The 16,975-nt window shown below is 40.0% G+C and overlaps 1 protein-coding gene across 1 annotated transcript; it reads right to left on the bottom strand.

The window, feature by feature from the left end:
• Window positions 1-4,305: 4,305 nt before the first annotated feature.
• ZDHHC7 (zDHHC palmitoyltransferase 7) lies at window positions 4,306-16,493 on the bottom strand (the record flags this gene model as incomplete). Its single annotated transcript, XM_084270220.1, has 6 exons — window positions 4,306-5,077; window positions 6,062-6,192; window positions 7,292-7,373; window positions 7,838-7,934; window positions 13,265-13,389; window positions 16,188-16,493. The coding sequence occupies 6 exons, from the start codon at window positions 16,491-16,493 to the stop codon at window positions 4,901-4,903; spliced, it is 918 nt and encodes a 305-aa protein (XP_084126346.1). The 3' UTR covers window positions 4,306-4,900.
• Window positions 16,494-16,975: the final 482 nt, after the last annotated feature.

Genomic DNA, 16,975 nt, shown 5'->3' with positions numbered 1-16,975 from the left:
TTAGTTGTGCCACAAAGCTCTCAATCCCATGCAACCATCCACAGCAAAACCCTGAGGTTTATTTCAGTGATGCTTGTGAAGCACTTTGAGATCCTTGGATGGAGGAAATGCAATCTCACTGGCTGAAGGTGGGAAGCACACCCTGACCCCCAGCAAAAGGGGAATACTTTGTCCTTTGACAGTGACCGTTCTCCAGCATGAGACAGACCTCAGCAACCATCCAGGACCGGGTTGAATTTCACCTAGGATCACAATGTTTTATTTTTCTACTGCCTGTGATGAATTTGATCTGACATTCCACACCAATAGCTTTGATTTCAAACAGCTCTCTCTGGGAACCAGGTGCCACGGCCAGCATTCCTGCTGCACGGCCAGTGCAACTGCACACACCTAGCACTGCTTCCAGTTCCTCCAGCCTGTAGGTTACAATACTTATCTGGAAATTAAATGTACATTTATATTCATTAATGGTAAGAAAATAAATCTATGTGGGGAAATAAATTCCATATTCTCCTATTTCACATGGACAGCTTGCCTTTTGTTTAATTCAAACCCAAGTGCTCAGTTTCTCTATCGATTTCTCCCATGTGAATACCTTAGGGATTTAGTTTTCATAGAAAAGAATCATCTACAACAGCAGAGCCCAGCTTTCACTTGACACTGATGTAATTAATCTGAGATACTAGCTGGAAGAAGGAAACAAAGATGTCCAGGCATCGGACTCAGCCTCCAGCATTCAGCTAGCCTGGTGAAGGTTTACAGCAAGAATAAATTACCATCTTACAAGGGCTGGTATTAAATTAAACCACTATTTTTATGCAAATCCAAACATACCTTTGCAGTGACTGCTTTATTAGATTTCTGCTTTATGGGAATCATAACTTTGTTATTAAAAGAGGTTGAGCACCATCATTAAGAGAAACTGCAGAGATACTCAGCCTGGAGAAGACAAGGCTGTGGGGGGATCTCATTGCAGCCTTCCAGACCCTGAAGGGAGCAGAGAAACAGGAGGGGAATCGGCTTGTTAAAAGGGTAGAGACTGGCAGGACAAGGGGGAATGGATTAAAACTAAAGCAAGGAAGGTTTAGATTAGATATTAGGGCAAAGATTTTTATAGAGAGAGTGGTAAGGAGCTGGAACAGGCTGCCCAGAGAGGGGGTGGATGCCCCTGTCCCTGGGGGTGTTTAAGGCCAGGCTGGATGGGGCCCTGGGCAACTTTGTGCAGATCCAGGCCTGGAGGTTGGTGGCCCTGCCTGTGGCAGGGGGTTGGAGCTCTGTGACCCTTGGGGTCCCTTCCAACCCATGCCATTCTATGATTCAGGAGGTGCATCGTGTGAGCTGAACCTTTACTCCGTTCAGAGGAATAATGCTTACAAAAACCAAACCCCAAACAGAAGTGTAATGCTGGTGCATTTCGCTTCAGTGTTAATTAACAGATTCAAGAATCATTTTACAGTCCCTTTTTGTGTTTCAAAACCTCTTATGCCACTTACTTTCTCCAACAGCATTGAGTACATTCACATATTATTAACACAGTGCCAATAGAAGAGGGAACAATCATAGAAACACAAGGCTTCAGCACAGGACAGGCACAGAGAAGCCCATGAATGGATTCTCCTATGTCACAGCTGCCCTCTAAGTCTTCAGAAAGGGTTCATGAAACAACCTGACCAGGTATTAAACAAGATAATAAAAAGGGGGTAAGTTAGCAGGACCCAGCTGCAGAGATGTCTGTTCCATCTGGAGAGTAAACAAGCTCTAAAATATACATAAACACAGCACAGCCTTAACTGCTGTGGCATACAAATATAAGCAAATCATTAACCTGCTGAAAAATACAAGGAGCAGTGGCACAAAGTTTATATGAATGTATTTGGACCTATTTTCTCCACAGACCCAGCAGTATGCCAGTGTGTCATTACACCCAGGAAGGCAGCAAAGTATTTTTTCAGAACTGTTGCAGGCAGGAAATAAAGCACTTTTAGCCTCTCTAACCTTTCCTGCTTTTGTAAACCTTGTTTCCTGCTTGCCCTCACCCTTGGTGGGTCAGTTGTTCTGCTGATAGCTACCTCAAGTGTTGCTTTCTGAGCTGAGCAATTGGCTGTCCTTGTATCTGAGGCCACAGAACTAGTGGGGAGAAAAAAGATAAATCACTGTTTGTGCTGAGAAACTAGGGAGCCCAAACCTGTGTTTTACACAAATCTCTTGAAGATGCAAAGCCTAGGGGGCACTGTTAAGAGTTTCAAACCGGGAAGTGTTCACTGTGTGTTGTTCCACTCACCTTAGACAAACAGGTAAGATAAGCAGTTACAGCAGAGGATGCAGAAGAGGAGTACCTAAGGGCAGCTGAGCAGTTGGCATAGCTCAAAACCCTTAGTAAGCAGAGTAGCATCTTTAACTTGCAGCAGAATCATTTGTTACTGGATATACATGTACACAGAAATCACAAACCACAGGATGCAAGACCATCACCCTTAAGTTGTTGTGATGGTGGCGATGGTCTCTTCAGCCAGGTGACAGGTGATAGGACAAGGGGAAATGGCCCCAAGCTGCACCACGGCAGGGTCAGATTAGATATCAGAAAACGATTTTTTACTGAAAGAGTTGTTGGGGCCTGGAACAGGCTGCCCAGGGAGCTGGTGGAGTCACCTTCCCTGGATGTGTTTAAAAAAAGGGTAGATGAGGTGCTCAGGGATCTGGTTTAGCTTAGGACAGGAATGGTTGGACTTGACGATCTTAAAGGTCTTTTCCAACCTTGTGATTCTGTGATCTAAATACATGCACAAATATGTGTTAAAAAAAGGTGACATGTAGAGCAGAGGTTAATCAACTAAGACTTCAATTCATTACTTTATTTTTTTTTTTTACATTAAAAAAATTACAACGTAACAAGGGTTTGAAAAGCTGAGTGAACCTGGTTTCACACACACACACTTGCCAAGTCACAGGATTCGACCGCTTGAAGTGATATTTTCTGATTCTCATCAGGATATTTTGTTAAACAATATACACATTAAGAGCCTCATGACAAAGCCAGACACATTGCTTTTTTTCTTCCCCCCCCCCAATCTTTAAGATGTGCAACCAAATATGCAAAGATTCTTGTGGAACTTCCAGCTTTCCCCTCAGTTACACAAATGTCCTTTTGTTCATTTGACTGCAATTCTGTTGGATGAGTCCACCTAGAAATTGTCCAGTGTTACACATCATCTCCCCCAGGCAGAGGGAACATATGACATAGTATTGCACAGTTTTGTTCGCAGGGCCACAGATAATAAAACAGATCCCTTAGCAACTTCACCCACCCGGTGGTATAAAACCTGATGAAGCTGGAATCAAGATGCCACAGACAGCTACAAAGAAATGGAGGAGCAGGTCACTGAAAGAAAAAGAAAGGATAGCTTCTGTAGTACGTAAACTTTAGAATGCAAGATTCTCCAGCATGTTGAACTGCTTGAAGTGGGACAGATAATCAGTGCTACTGGCAAAGCAAAAGCAAGAACAGGACAATTTTAAGGCAAGTCCCAGAACAGGGAGCTATTGACTTTCTAGGCACGATTTCAAGCTATGCATCAAGGCTCCTGCATTATCCTTTATATTGTCGGTAATTTACAGAACAGATTAACAATACAAAAAATAGTCTAAATATACTTTTTAAAGAATCCACTTTTAGCTGAATTTCATTACTTGTAGCTCGTTATTTCATTACTTGCAGGTTTATAAATGTTTCTTAGCACTACTGCTGTTTGTCAGGCCCACATAAAGCAGTTCTAGATCTGTATTGCTCTCATTTCTTGAAAGTGGTTTTGGTTGGAAAATTTGTTGAAGTCAAGATAATTCCTTACAGAGCAGATCTTTCTACATTTGAGATCTGTTGTACTTGAGAAAAAGGCAACCTCCCTCATTCCTCTGATGTCCTTGTTCAAGGGATCATTAAGTAAACAGCTGTCCTTCTACGAAAAGTCTGTACAATAAAAGGGGCAGAGCAAGACCTTACAAAGAAAACTGTTCTCAGTCAAACTCCAAACTGCAGTACATTCATTTTAATCTCACACGGGAGGATACAGTCACTGGTCCCACTTACCCCTGCACAGAGGCCTCAACACAATCCTCAAACACCCACACTGAAGTTCCTCTTGAATCAATGCATTAAGAATTGGAGATGCATATCCAGGGCTCAAACTGCCCCACGGCCATTAGCTAAAAGTGCTGTTTACTGAAGACTCAGAACTTACCTAAATGCCATATGAGATTATGGCCAAACATAAGACATGCTTTTGTGAGCCTGGGAAGACATTTGGTGTAACAGTGCCTCTGATGTGTGATGCTGTTGTGTGCACCAGTCCTTTGAATCACTTGCATATGAGGAATGTGTGCCTGAAGTGGGACACAAGAGTACAGCTCTGTTTATTAGGACTAGCTGAAATATAAATTAAAACTGAAGAAACCACTATTCCCTGAAATCTGGATTTAGAAGGCTAGGTCTCATTTGAGATCAACTTTCACCACAATACTCCTCCTTATGATTGACAACTGCACCTAAGTATATACTTTTTATAAAAACACACAGGTAATTCCCCAAACATTTATCAAATAAAAAGGGTTTAACAAAAATGGGTAATTAATCTCATAAAATAAATTACAGTAGCATGACATTTGGCTTCCTTAGTGTGACCACGTGCTTCTCCTCTGTTATCTTGCTGCTAAGACCATTACAGATCCAGTTCGCGTCTCTGAAAGTTAATGAGATGTCTGTGACGATAAACGTATAAAACTCTGCTTGCTACAAGCAAATGTCTTGATATCAGTTTCACCTGGTCACAGATTATATGCAGACAGCCTTCTCTGGCCCCAAATAAATAATTATATCGTATTCTTGCAAGTTCCAGCATAATTAGACTCAAACAGAAAACTCAGGTCCTCCTTTCTTTGCTCTCAGTAGAAGTCGCCTGATTCGAAATCCTGCAAAAGGATTGATCCACAGGAGTGAAGGCTGACCCCCAAAAACAGATTTCATTCCTTCCCAACGTAGTCTCCGCTCCCACGTCGGCTTTTCACTCTTCAGTCTTTCAATCTCCTGCATATAAGCAGTGACACACTGTTAAGTCCCAAGTTTAGTGAAGTCTAAATAGCAGTTAGCAAAACTGATGACAATTTTGCATTCTTTTAATAATACCAAGTTGATCAGTTCCTTACTGCTATTTATTTAGTATGGAAGAAATAAGCAGGGCTGATTTAGCCATCTGACTACAGGGTACAAGACAGAACATAAAACATGTACAAGAAGGTTGGTCTACCTCTACCTCTCTTCAAACTAAAAGTCAGAATGACCAAAGCTGATGGTACAGCAGAGGATCCACACAATAAGGCCTCCAAGAAGGTTCTTGTGCTGCAATTACTTATGCCAGGCTTACTCTCCCAAATGCATTACTCTGATGATCATTTTTTGTACTTCCCACTAATGAAGGCTGGATATTTACCACTTGTTTTTCACAGTTACTCTTCAGTACAGAAGCACTCAAACAGCCTCACAGAAAATTCTGAACAGCCACAAGATTCAAATTCCTTATGTTTCAGGTCAATTATCCATCACAAACCATCCTCTCAAAGCTTAAGACTGCATACCTAAGGGCGAGGAAGCCAAACACCCAAACTACAGTTGTACTCTGATAAACTGGATAAAAGAAGAGGAAAGTGTGAAGGGTTGAGACAAGATAGCTAGTTTAAGTGCAAGCTAGAGAAAAGCAGACATTTCCATGAGACATATCAGGAGTCTGTGATAGCTGAGGAGCACCAGTCTGAACTGAGGTCTGAGTATTTGTAATTGAAAACCTGATTTATAAAATTTACATGACAAAAGCAAATAATACAAGAACTTCTGTTACACAGCAACCCCCAACAGAAATACTTCAATCCTTACAAGTGCAGAAAAATAAAAACCCCAAATCTGAAATAGTTCATGGGTTTTTTCAAAAATAAAAGCCTCCCCTCATGCAAATAAAACATCTAATCATATCTGCCTAGAATATTTAGTATAGCATACAAAAATAGAGGTCTTTACCGTTTCATCATTGCATATTGAGTGGATTTGGGTGCCAAACATGACTGCAGTGAAAGTGAGAAACAGAAAACCCTCAAGGCACAAGAAGATCATCAGGATCACAGTTACAGGTGGGGAGAAGTCACTGCATTCTGTAAGAACGACATATGTAGTTATACAAAAAATATTTAAAATCTTGAATGCATGTTCATACAGAAACATCCCTCTCAGCTGTTACTGCTCTTTGTCAAAATATTCAACATTTGAAAGAAAATTTCACAATTATAACAGGCTTTTAATTTCCAGCACTGCAGCAGCATTATTTGCTGCCCAAGGAAATAAAGAATTTTAAGGAAAGACTTTTGGCTTCCTATAAAGCACATAGTGCTTCTTTACTCCAACCCTGCCTCAGTATTTCAAGGATATCAAATAACTGCACATGAGAGGACTTAAATACTCAGAACTACACAGATAAAAATGGGAGCAGCTTGAAGTTTCATGCATGACAAACGCTGAGAAAACCATCACTGCTGTCAGCTCTGGCTTGCTACTTAATCCAGATGCTCCATTTTGCTGTGATTGCTTTATTATGTTTTAATTCACCACAGAAAGCAATCAGTTCTGACTTACACTTACAGTTACATCTCTGGAGATCCACTGATCAACTGATTAACTCAATTTTAGTTGAATAAGGAAGAAATGGAATAGTATACAGGAAACAGACTGTTTTAAAGCAAAGAAAGGACTAAAATTCTATCAATTTAGTAGAATATTCACAGATTCCCCTGTTAGCTCAGGTACCAGGAAGAATGTTGGCTCACTAGCCTTCAGAATGAGCTCTGGCACATGGGAACAATATGAAATGCAAGTCAGAGCCCCAAATAACTGGGACAGTTTAGAAAACTTCTTTCCTATATAAGATCCACAGTTGGCTCCAAGTAACAGAATAAGGGGGAAGTTTGTGTATGTTTAGGCTGTCATTCACAGAACTGAGGTGGGACACACAAAGCCCAGCTGGCAGCTTCAGGTAACATAGTGCTGATGTGGTTGAGGAACAGCTATATGTTTCCTTCCCACCACAGAGATGGTCAACTTTTACTATGTGGAAAGGGAGTGAGAATGGCCCTGACAACCACAGCTCTTACAGTGAAGAAAGGAGTATTTCCTATATGGGACTGAGATAGGTGGGAATCTATGACTTCCCTTAATATCTGTTAAGATGACAGGGAAAGTTCAGTGTTAAGTGCTTACCAGTCCACTGCCCTCGGACACAGGAGAAAAACTGAAACCCACACAGTACGAGCGCATGAGCTGAAATTAGGGCTATATACATCTGGAAAGAAGAGAGAGGGCTTACTTTTGACTGCTGCCAGGCAGTAAGTCAGGCATTCCTTTCAGCCAGCCTTCACCACTGCACAGCAAAATACACTTTCCTATTTCAATATTTAACTCAATACAATGAGGCAAAAGCAAATTCTAATTAAGCTTGAGTGTGAAAACAAAAACAACAATATAAGTTTAAGGTTTAGCTCTCAAAATTACAGTGCAAATGTTTCTACATAAAACAAAGGAAATTAAGATAGCTTAAAATAACAGAACTTTACAAGATTAAAAGACATATGGCTAGAAAGTTTGTCCTGATTGGAGAATATTTTCCTTAGAAGGAGAAAAAAACCCACAAAACCCAACACAAAATAATTGTGTCCTTAATCCAGTACTCACTACTAAGCAGCACTAAAATTGTTACAATCAAGGTAGGTTCACACTGAGATCAAGCTGCTGTTGATTTTCACTTACCGTAAACAGAACAAAAAATCTCTGATTTTTCTCCCCCACACAATTATTCACCCATGGGCAGTGATGATCCATCTTTCGAATACATCGCTTGCAAATACTGAAGGAAAAGAAAAGACTCCTGTTGAGAAACAGTGCTTTGCATTTTAAGGTCAACACAAGGGTATCCAGTAGCCATCAGAGCATGTGCTACTGAAATGTTTCTTGACATACTACAAACAAACAATTTGCTCAATTACAACTCAGCTTTTGGTTGTTACAAAATTACTCTGTACGTGAGATATTCTTCACAAAAGAAAAACAGTTTTAGCATGAGAATCATTGAATATCCAATATTTTAGGCTGAAAGAACAGGGGCTGTTCAGCCTTGAGAAAAGAAGCCTGAGAGGGGATCTGATCAATGTTTATAAATATCTCAAGTGTGGGGGACATGGGACACAGGAGGACATGGGCAGCCTCTTCTCAGTGTCTGTGGGGACAGGACAAAGGGCAATGGGCTCAAGTTGGAGCACAGGAGGTTCCACAACAATCTGTGGAAGAACTTCTTCCCAGTGAGGGTGAGGGAGCCCTGGGACAGGCTGCCCAGGGGGTGTGGAGTCTCCTTCTCTGGAGAGATTCCAGCCCTGTCTGGACACCAACCTGTGTGCCCTGTCCCAGGGACCCTGCTTTGGCAGGGGGTTGGACCCGATGAGCTCTGGAGATCCCTTCCAACTCCTACAACTCTGTGATTCTGTGATCCAAGCACAGAATTTAAAGAATGCAATCACTTTTTTAGAAACTCATGGTGGTGAATGAGCAAAGTTTCAGTTCTTTCAAGATTCAGTTAAAAAAAAACCCTTCCCTTGTGGAGGAGCTTTTTTAGACACAGTAATTATTCAAGTTTACAGACTTTTACATTGTAAATTTAGATCATGAACCAGGAAAAAAAAATCCACATCTTCAAGACAGAAATCATCACTTGAGGTTTCAACTGGCCATACAATTCTAATCACATGCATTCAAAATCTCAACCAAAGAACAGCTGACTGCCACAACTCACTTCCTCAACACAGTGCAAACAAACTATAAGCAGCACACATTCTTTGCCTACTTGTTAATGAATACTTAAAGACTACTGTTCTTTGCTAGTTCTGCAACTAATTGGTTAGTATCTGCCCGGTTTTGAGTCAAGGTTATTTCCAGAAATGAAAGTCAAATGCTTCAGTAATTCTATTTTCCATCTGCTGGGCCATATAGCACCAGTGGGCTCGTTTCTCAGATTCAGGGCCATCTGAAGCCAGACATGAACAGTCACACAAGAAAAACAGAACAGTTGCAACATGTGTTCAAGTTCTTCCACAAATCAATAGCATAAGTAATACTGATATTTAATTTTCCTAGCTTTGTACTGCAGATAGCCACACATTCAAAGCGTTCCAGATTTTCCTGCAGAACATCCAAAATATTAAGCATTTTCATTTCAGCAGTTCCAAACCAAATAAGCCTAAAAAATCTCAGGCACTTTTATTCAAAATCCTTCAATTTGAATGCATGCTTATTTATGTATGGTATCTATGAGTGCAGCACTGACAAGCCACGAAGCAAAGCTAGATGATTGTCACTAGAGTGAAGAAAGGGGGGGTGAGTGTGTGGGGAAACAAATGCTCCATGCATAAAATAATTCTTAAATCATTGCATATGCATGATTATAAAATAATTCAGCAAGAGGCAGTACATAATCCTGCGCAGGTTATATGAAAGAATCCCAAACCTCTCACTGCTCCTCTGAAGCTCCCTTGGCCCTGAGCTATTACACCCCAGCCCCTCCCTATTCCCACTGCCTGTTGTTTACAGACATTAAAGGAGATTCATTTTCTGATGCAAATTACTTTTTAAATAGTGCCAGTTATACATGAAAATCCCAATACTGTAACTAAACACTGCAGTCATTCTCTTGTGCAGAAGAAATAGGTATTGTTCAAGAGAAGGCATTTGGAAGGCCCACCAAAAGATCTTCACTTTGCAGCCTGCTGCCTCTTAAGTTCAGCCTCTCACTAAATTTCCTGAGCTCTGTAGGAAGGTGGGTCACTGAAACCATGAAGCCTCCTAATGTAACACAGAATATAAACTGTCACTCTAAAAAAGCATATTAATGTGAAGTACTGAGTAAAATCATATCCAGACTCAATCAAGCCAAACACTGGAGGATGTGAGGTGGGCAGGACACACTTCTGCTCATTCAGTATTTCTCACGAGCCCACACAGAGCTCTCCAAGACATCAGATGCCTGGAACCCTGCCTTCATTTCTACTCTCACACCATGATTTAACAAATACTTCCAGCCAAACTCACAGCAATGTTGAAAACAGCGATCCTGCCTTCATCCTACCCCTATCACTTGTATCCTATCCCTTCCCCTGTCCAAGCGCAGATGTTTGTGCAGTGAGAGCTTCAGCAAGTTACTCAAATCAGCTGCAACCTGGGACATTTCACTGTGCATGAACACTCAACACCTACACAAGGGAAAGGAGCAACATGACAGTGAGAACAAGCAGCTGTGGATAAAGGAAGGTGTTCTCCAGCTTGGCACTGTGGCTGAATGAATTCGAGCAACTGTAGGTGAATGCCAAAGATAACAGTCAGGAAGAGACACCTAATGGCTTGAGCAGAAATTGGTCTGGATAACAGAAAGTCACAGCAAGACTGATGCAAACATCTCAGCAACCTGATTCTGAATAGCAGTTCCTCACACACAAACACAGGCACTGAGAATAGGCTAGAAATAATGACAGCTGTGCTCCTTCAGTGACAGTGAAATAGCAGTCACTCAGGATAAGCTTCTTCCTTGTGCTGAACATGTTAACTGCTTAGTAAAATCTCAGCTTAATGTACTGCACTGAAGCTAGACATTTAACAGTAAATAAAGGCTTTTTCTTCATTTTCCCATCACTAATGTGTATTATGAAACTATTTTTCTTCCTCAAAAGAACTTCTGCTGCAGTGTTGCACAACAATTTTCATAACTACATCATAAGAGCCTCTTCTATTAATAATTTACTACTCAAAACATGCACTGTGGCTTTGAGAGTAACTATTTCCCAACAGGAACCAACTTCAATTTCCATTTTCAAGTGTCTTCTACCAGCAAATTGCCACTTTGACTACTTGGGACTAGACCATCCTCTTAATGTCCTTGGACTGGGTTCGCAAGCCAATAAACTGTTGGCAGTATAATCACTCAGACCTTTTCTCTATTCAGTATATTTCTGCAGTGCTAAATCTATGGCAAAGAATCAGATTCTGGTAGCTCATTTATGCAGTATGTATTTATCATCCAAAAAATTACAGAAAAATCCTCTGGTTACTTACAGAAACTACTAGTAGCATGTACTGTATGAGTAACAGAGACAATGGCAATTAAACCAGATACCAACTGCTGAGAAAAGCATGACAGCAGGCTAACAAAAAGGGCAGCACACACACTTTCCAGCTCTGGCTTTCTCTTTCAGATGTTCTGTGAAGCTAGTTATGCACTGTGCAAGCATTAAAATGCATCCTCCATCCTTATGTGGAACATCTCACAGTGTATTTTATTGAAAACAATTCACAAGACAAGCAAAGCTAGGTCCTTGAACCAGTCATTAGTGAAAACAAACCCTCTGAAAGTATTACAGATTTCCTTTGCTGTAGGCACTATCCATTCTTGCTCTGCTTTAATAATAAATGTCACTCAAATGTTTGCTATAAACAACACATTCAAAGTCCCTACTTAGCTTACTTTTATTTTTCTTCCATGAAGAAACAACAATTTCCAAACAAGACCATGTGATCTGGGGTCACAGTCTACACGACCATCTAAAGTAAGACAGCACCTGCTGAGGATGGTGGCCCAAGGTGTACCCAAGTGATGCTGCAGGGCACTAGGCTCTCCGACACTCCTGCTTCTTTACCCCTAAGTAGAGTTCAACACAAAATGTCTTGATTTAGGGCTACTTCCATGTTAGTAAATCCCATCAGGACTAAAGATGTGGGAAATGCTTTACAAGATCCTTCTCAAGACTCAGCAGTAGCCAGCCTAAATCTCAGATGAGAAAATTAGCAAGATCCAACCTACCACTAAGCAGAGTCTCTCGGGTATCCCTTTACCACATCCCATGAGCACAGTAACAGGCCATTTGAAGAGAAGGCACAAAACTAGTTTGGATCCCCAGAGATTAACATCTTAGATTCTGCCACAAGAAAGTAGCTGGGTGGCTTCTGCCCCCAGGCCCACCCAGCAATCAGCATAGTTGTGTTAATGTAACACTCTACCAGAGCTAGGAGCACCAGCAAGAACCAAACTCGTGGCACATGCAGGCAGGCCTGGTACCTGCATCAGTGCAAAAGCTAACCTGCAGCACAGATAAACTAACTCAAGAGAATTCTATACTTGACTATTTATACATGAAACTTTTCCCTTCACACTCCAGATACAAAAACCCACTCACATCTGAGAGAAGAACAAGATTTCAGTGCCAAGGCTGAGTATTTATAATGGAAATAGCTTCTCAGCCATAACTTTCACACAGATAAGCGACATACACCAAGACATTTATTTTAGAAACCACAAATTTACGGAACAATTTGAGAGTCCTGACCAGACTTCACTCTGTTCTTCTGAAGGGCACAAACTCAGAGGATTAAATTTAACATGCCACACAATCCAAGTCACTCCTCACACCTAGAGTGAGCCACGAGAAACATTTACATATTTATGTAAGTCTTAATTATACAGGCATATCTATTTTCAACTCTGACACAATAAACATTACAAATGCAGATCCACAGTGCCTGAAAGCTCAAAAGATTGAGAATTAATTAAAAATGGATATATTTACTATCTCGTCCATGCCACGTTTAGTTCAAATTATCATCACTTCTGTCCTTATTAAAATCAATCTGCAACAAACAAATTTATTTAACCAATTATGCATACAACTTTGGGAAAATAATATGCCAATTCATAAATAACTTGAAATGATGCACTACAGGCACAGAATGAAACAAATTAAAGTGGTAGTTTAAATTAAGAAAATACAGATCAGTTTTATGGTTGCAGGATTCATTTCTCACATCAGCTCCCTACAGAAGTTTCCTTGAGATTCTTCCCTTTGCCCCCCTGCATTACCAACAGTACTGCATGACAATTAGAATGATGCATAGTAAGAAAGAACTTAAGACTCCCCAGTATGACTATTTTTAAGATCTGCCAAGTTTCTTGCTTCTTTCCACTCACACACATTTATTTTGTGCCATTGTATACATACAACTATTTTGCAATGTATGAATTTGAAAGGTTACTGGATAACAAAAAAAACTTCTTGGGATAAAAAAACCCCAACCACATAAATATCAGGAACTTTATTCCAAGACTTGATATGTGTAACTGCTTGAAAGAAAACCATGGCATACCTGCAATGGTGTGCACGTTCAGGTTTGATACTACAGCACTTTGGACATTTGTAGATTACTTCTCCTGGTTTCAGTTGCAAATTATCCATGTATTCTTTAGTGGCATTTCCTTTGGGTACAGCCCCCTGAAATCATTTCAATTGAAGGAGAGAAAGCTTCTTAAACGGAATGAGAGCATTTAAAAATATGTTTTGTAGACTTCATGCCAGTAATCTCAGTATAATTGCTGGAAAAAGTTCATTTACTCAAAGCTAGTCTGCAATAAACCAGAATCATTTCCAAATGAATAAATTACCTCTGCTTGACCTCAAATTCAACTTCGTTTCAGCAAGACTCATCTGTGGCCAAGTATTAGCATAATTCTGATAGAACCTGCTGCCACCAGCATACATAAAATGAAGAGGAAGACCATCTTTCCATACAGATACAAGCACTACAAGTACAATAAATATTTGCTGAGGACTCACTTTGAACAAGCACTACTAAAAGAGATGTTAATTGTCGCAGCGTTTAATTATTAGGCCAAGCCATCCACAGAAGTTAAATCATCAACTACTTGAAAGATGTCATTCCAACTCTCTGAATCCAAGATTTAGCCACGTGCCCCATGTACAGAAGCTTTTGAGAGCCAACAGTCATTCTTTATTCCCTTAATACTTAAGCTTTTAGCTATGACACTATCAGCAGGAACCACCACTGGCTTCTTTATTCTGCATCTAGTATCCCCTGCTGTCTCCTGCTACTGGGAAAGTTTGTGTAGCTACATGGTAACCAGCTGAAGGAACTGATCCAGAAGGAAAATAACCCATCTGGAAAAGAAATTGGTTTTCAGTTATTAATTCTCTGAGCTGTTCACCACAGTGCTGCATTAGCAGCTGTTTCAACACAACAAGGAAGATGATGACCAGACAGAAATAGCAAGCAGGCTTGCTTCTTCCAGTAACAATATTAATCTAGAGCCTTGCAAGATCAGAATCTAAGTTTGGATTAATAATAAGAAAATAATGGAAAGTAGCACTGTCACCTTGCTTATTTACAGAGCTCATCTGTGACAGGAAGTGATTGTGAAATAAATCAGGATGTGAAATGAAAGTGCAAAGGCCTTTCTGTACCAGCTCCTCCAAGCCAGCACTTCCTACATGCAGGGATAACCTCCAGGTTGGTTGGCTTAAATCATCTGCAACACCCTATAATTATTTCTCCTTCAAAAAAAAAAGACCACTGCAACATCATCACTTTACATAGATACCTTAAGGAAGCTTGAGACAGAATTAAGAAATCAGCAAGCACTTCAGATTCAATCATAAAACACCTCTTCTACTTCATCAGAATGGTTTTGTTGCCTACCTACAGCCTGGAATTGTTATCTTGTGTTTGTATTGCCTGAGACAATCCTGAGTTCTGCCCCAGATGAACTCTTTGACTAAGTGATGCTTCAAACTTGAGCCAGCTGGCCTTTGAAGTGGTAAATCTGAGAAAGAGCTGCTTAAACACTCATGTTGTATTGCTGAAGCGTTGAGGGGTATTTTTGCAATATCATTTAAGTTAATACTTTAATGTAGACAGGGTGAATTATCTCAAAGGCAGAGAGAACTCCTGAAGTAAAATTTATCTTGTTCCAGGTAAATTTATGCTCATAAAACACACCTCTTAAATTCACCTATTTGCCTTTCACTAAGGACAGTAACTTCAGACCATGCTCTTAGAATTTTGCTGATAAAAATATACTCTATTTCAAAAATAGTCTCAGATTGTCACCAATTCCTTTCAATAAAAAAAACCCCACTCTATTTTTATAGTTGTAAGAGTACATTTAGTTCACACATGTTTTGAGGCAATTTATTCCTTTTTCCTTCAATCTTAGTTTCTATCACATAGTCTCGTCTTCCATTCTGGGAGTCAGCAGGAGAGGAGGGGAGGGGAAAAAAGGTAGTGATTCATCTCAATTTGTATCATGTTTTAGCCATAAAAAACCCCATAGGTCTAGAAAGACACACTGTTTTACCAGTACATATTTTTAAGCAATCTGTCCTTAAATCATTAACTTTCTTAGCTGTCACAGTCTGTAGAATTCGTAACATTTCATCACTGGGTGTGGGCTCAGAAGTAAATCAAAGACCTAGCAAACCATTAACTACAACACCCTGCTGAGTTTTTTTGAACACTCCCTTAAGTTTTATGTACACTGTTACTGTCTCAAAAATCTGCAGAAAATTATGCTTTTCCCCTTACCCCTCTCTCCCCAGATTTCTTCTCAGAAGATTTTACTAATAGATTTTAGCACAAAATAAGTAAATCTCTTGAACTCCTAAAGAGTAAAAGTCCTAAGAAACTAGTATTTTTAAAATCTTTCACACTTACACTATTCCAATGTGGGTTCAACGTAAATCTCCCTTCCCACTGACCTTAAATACCTAAACACAGTAATGCTTGAATGATGTAGTACTGTAACTGTTACTTATGGTCAATATGTGACTGAATTTCTTCAGAATATCTATCTACAGAGGCTCTTTCATGTACCATAAACAGAAGATACATTTCAAACAGTACAACAGGCTGAAGCTACAACTTCATAAGAAGTTTGAAGATATATCTGAGGAAAAATAGTAAGAAAAAAATGACAGAAAATAATAAAGCTTTATTAGTTTCTTCAGAACCTCAGTTAATATTTAACAAACTGTATTTCTCATAAGCCTATCTCTCCCTGATAAATCACTGCCTGCTCCTCAAGTCAAAAATTATTTATGGTTTCATGAGTAGAATAACAGGAAAAGTACAGATCTCATCCTTCTACCTTGAGAGTTTTGAATCTAACACTACTTTTCCTGGCAGGAGGAGACTGAGACCACTTTTTCAAATTTCTCTGCAGATGATGAGCTACAGGAGAGAACAATCCAACGTCAAGGAACAATCTCATACTTACTGGATCAGTTAGCATAGTTCTCAGATGCGATGACAAAGCTAGAACTGCCAAGCAGTTAAAGAGAACACCGTTGATCACAGAGTACCAAAAGTCTTTGGAAGGCAGCAACATGACAAAAGTCACTACGAAGTCTGCATAGACAACCAGAAGCCATGTCATTATAGCACAGACCATACCACAGCCATCTCGGATGAACCAAACCCTCTCTGCCATGTCGGCCTCTGAGGAAGAGGAGTCGTAGGTGTCATTTTCGGCGAGAAGCGGGTGGTGCTCAACATCACGGAACCTGTGCCCTGATGACTGCATGGTTTTCTGGCCTTGCCCTGCAGGAAGCAAAGATACCATTATCATGCATGAGGAAACTGGAAATACAGGTGGTTCTTGCTTTTTTTAACTTCTGTAAGATAAAACACATCCAAGTTCAAAATAGATTACTGAGATTTCTTTTTAAAATCAAATCCTGAAACAATTCTGTGGGTAAATGATGAAATATTCCTGGAATCAAAAGAAACTAATTTACAAAGTTCCACTGACAATTTTGGAAGACATTTTCTGAGTTTTATAATCCCATAACTTTATGTTACCATGCACCTTCAATGCTTGACAAAGAGATACTACAATGGTTTCATTTCCATCTTTCTATTATTGTAAGCAACTCTTCCCCTTTTGTTAAAATGCAGCCTCTTTATCTTAAACTAAAATGGCAAAGAATTCATTAAATTACAGCTCATGTCTCCCAGAAAACAGCAAATGATGGCACCAGACTGTTGACTTCTCACACTGCTCCA

Source organism: Gallinula chloropus (genome assembly GCF_964237585.1).
Source record: "Gallinula chloropus genome assembly, chromosome: 13".
Lineage (NCBI taxonomy): Eukaryota > Metazoa > Chordata > Aves > Gruiformes > Rallidae > Gallinula > Gallinula chloropus.
The sequence above is the reverse complement of the archived record's forward strand: the minus strand, read 5'-3'. Positions and strand labels throughout refer to the sequence as shown.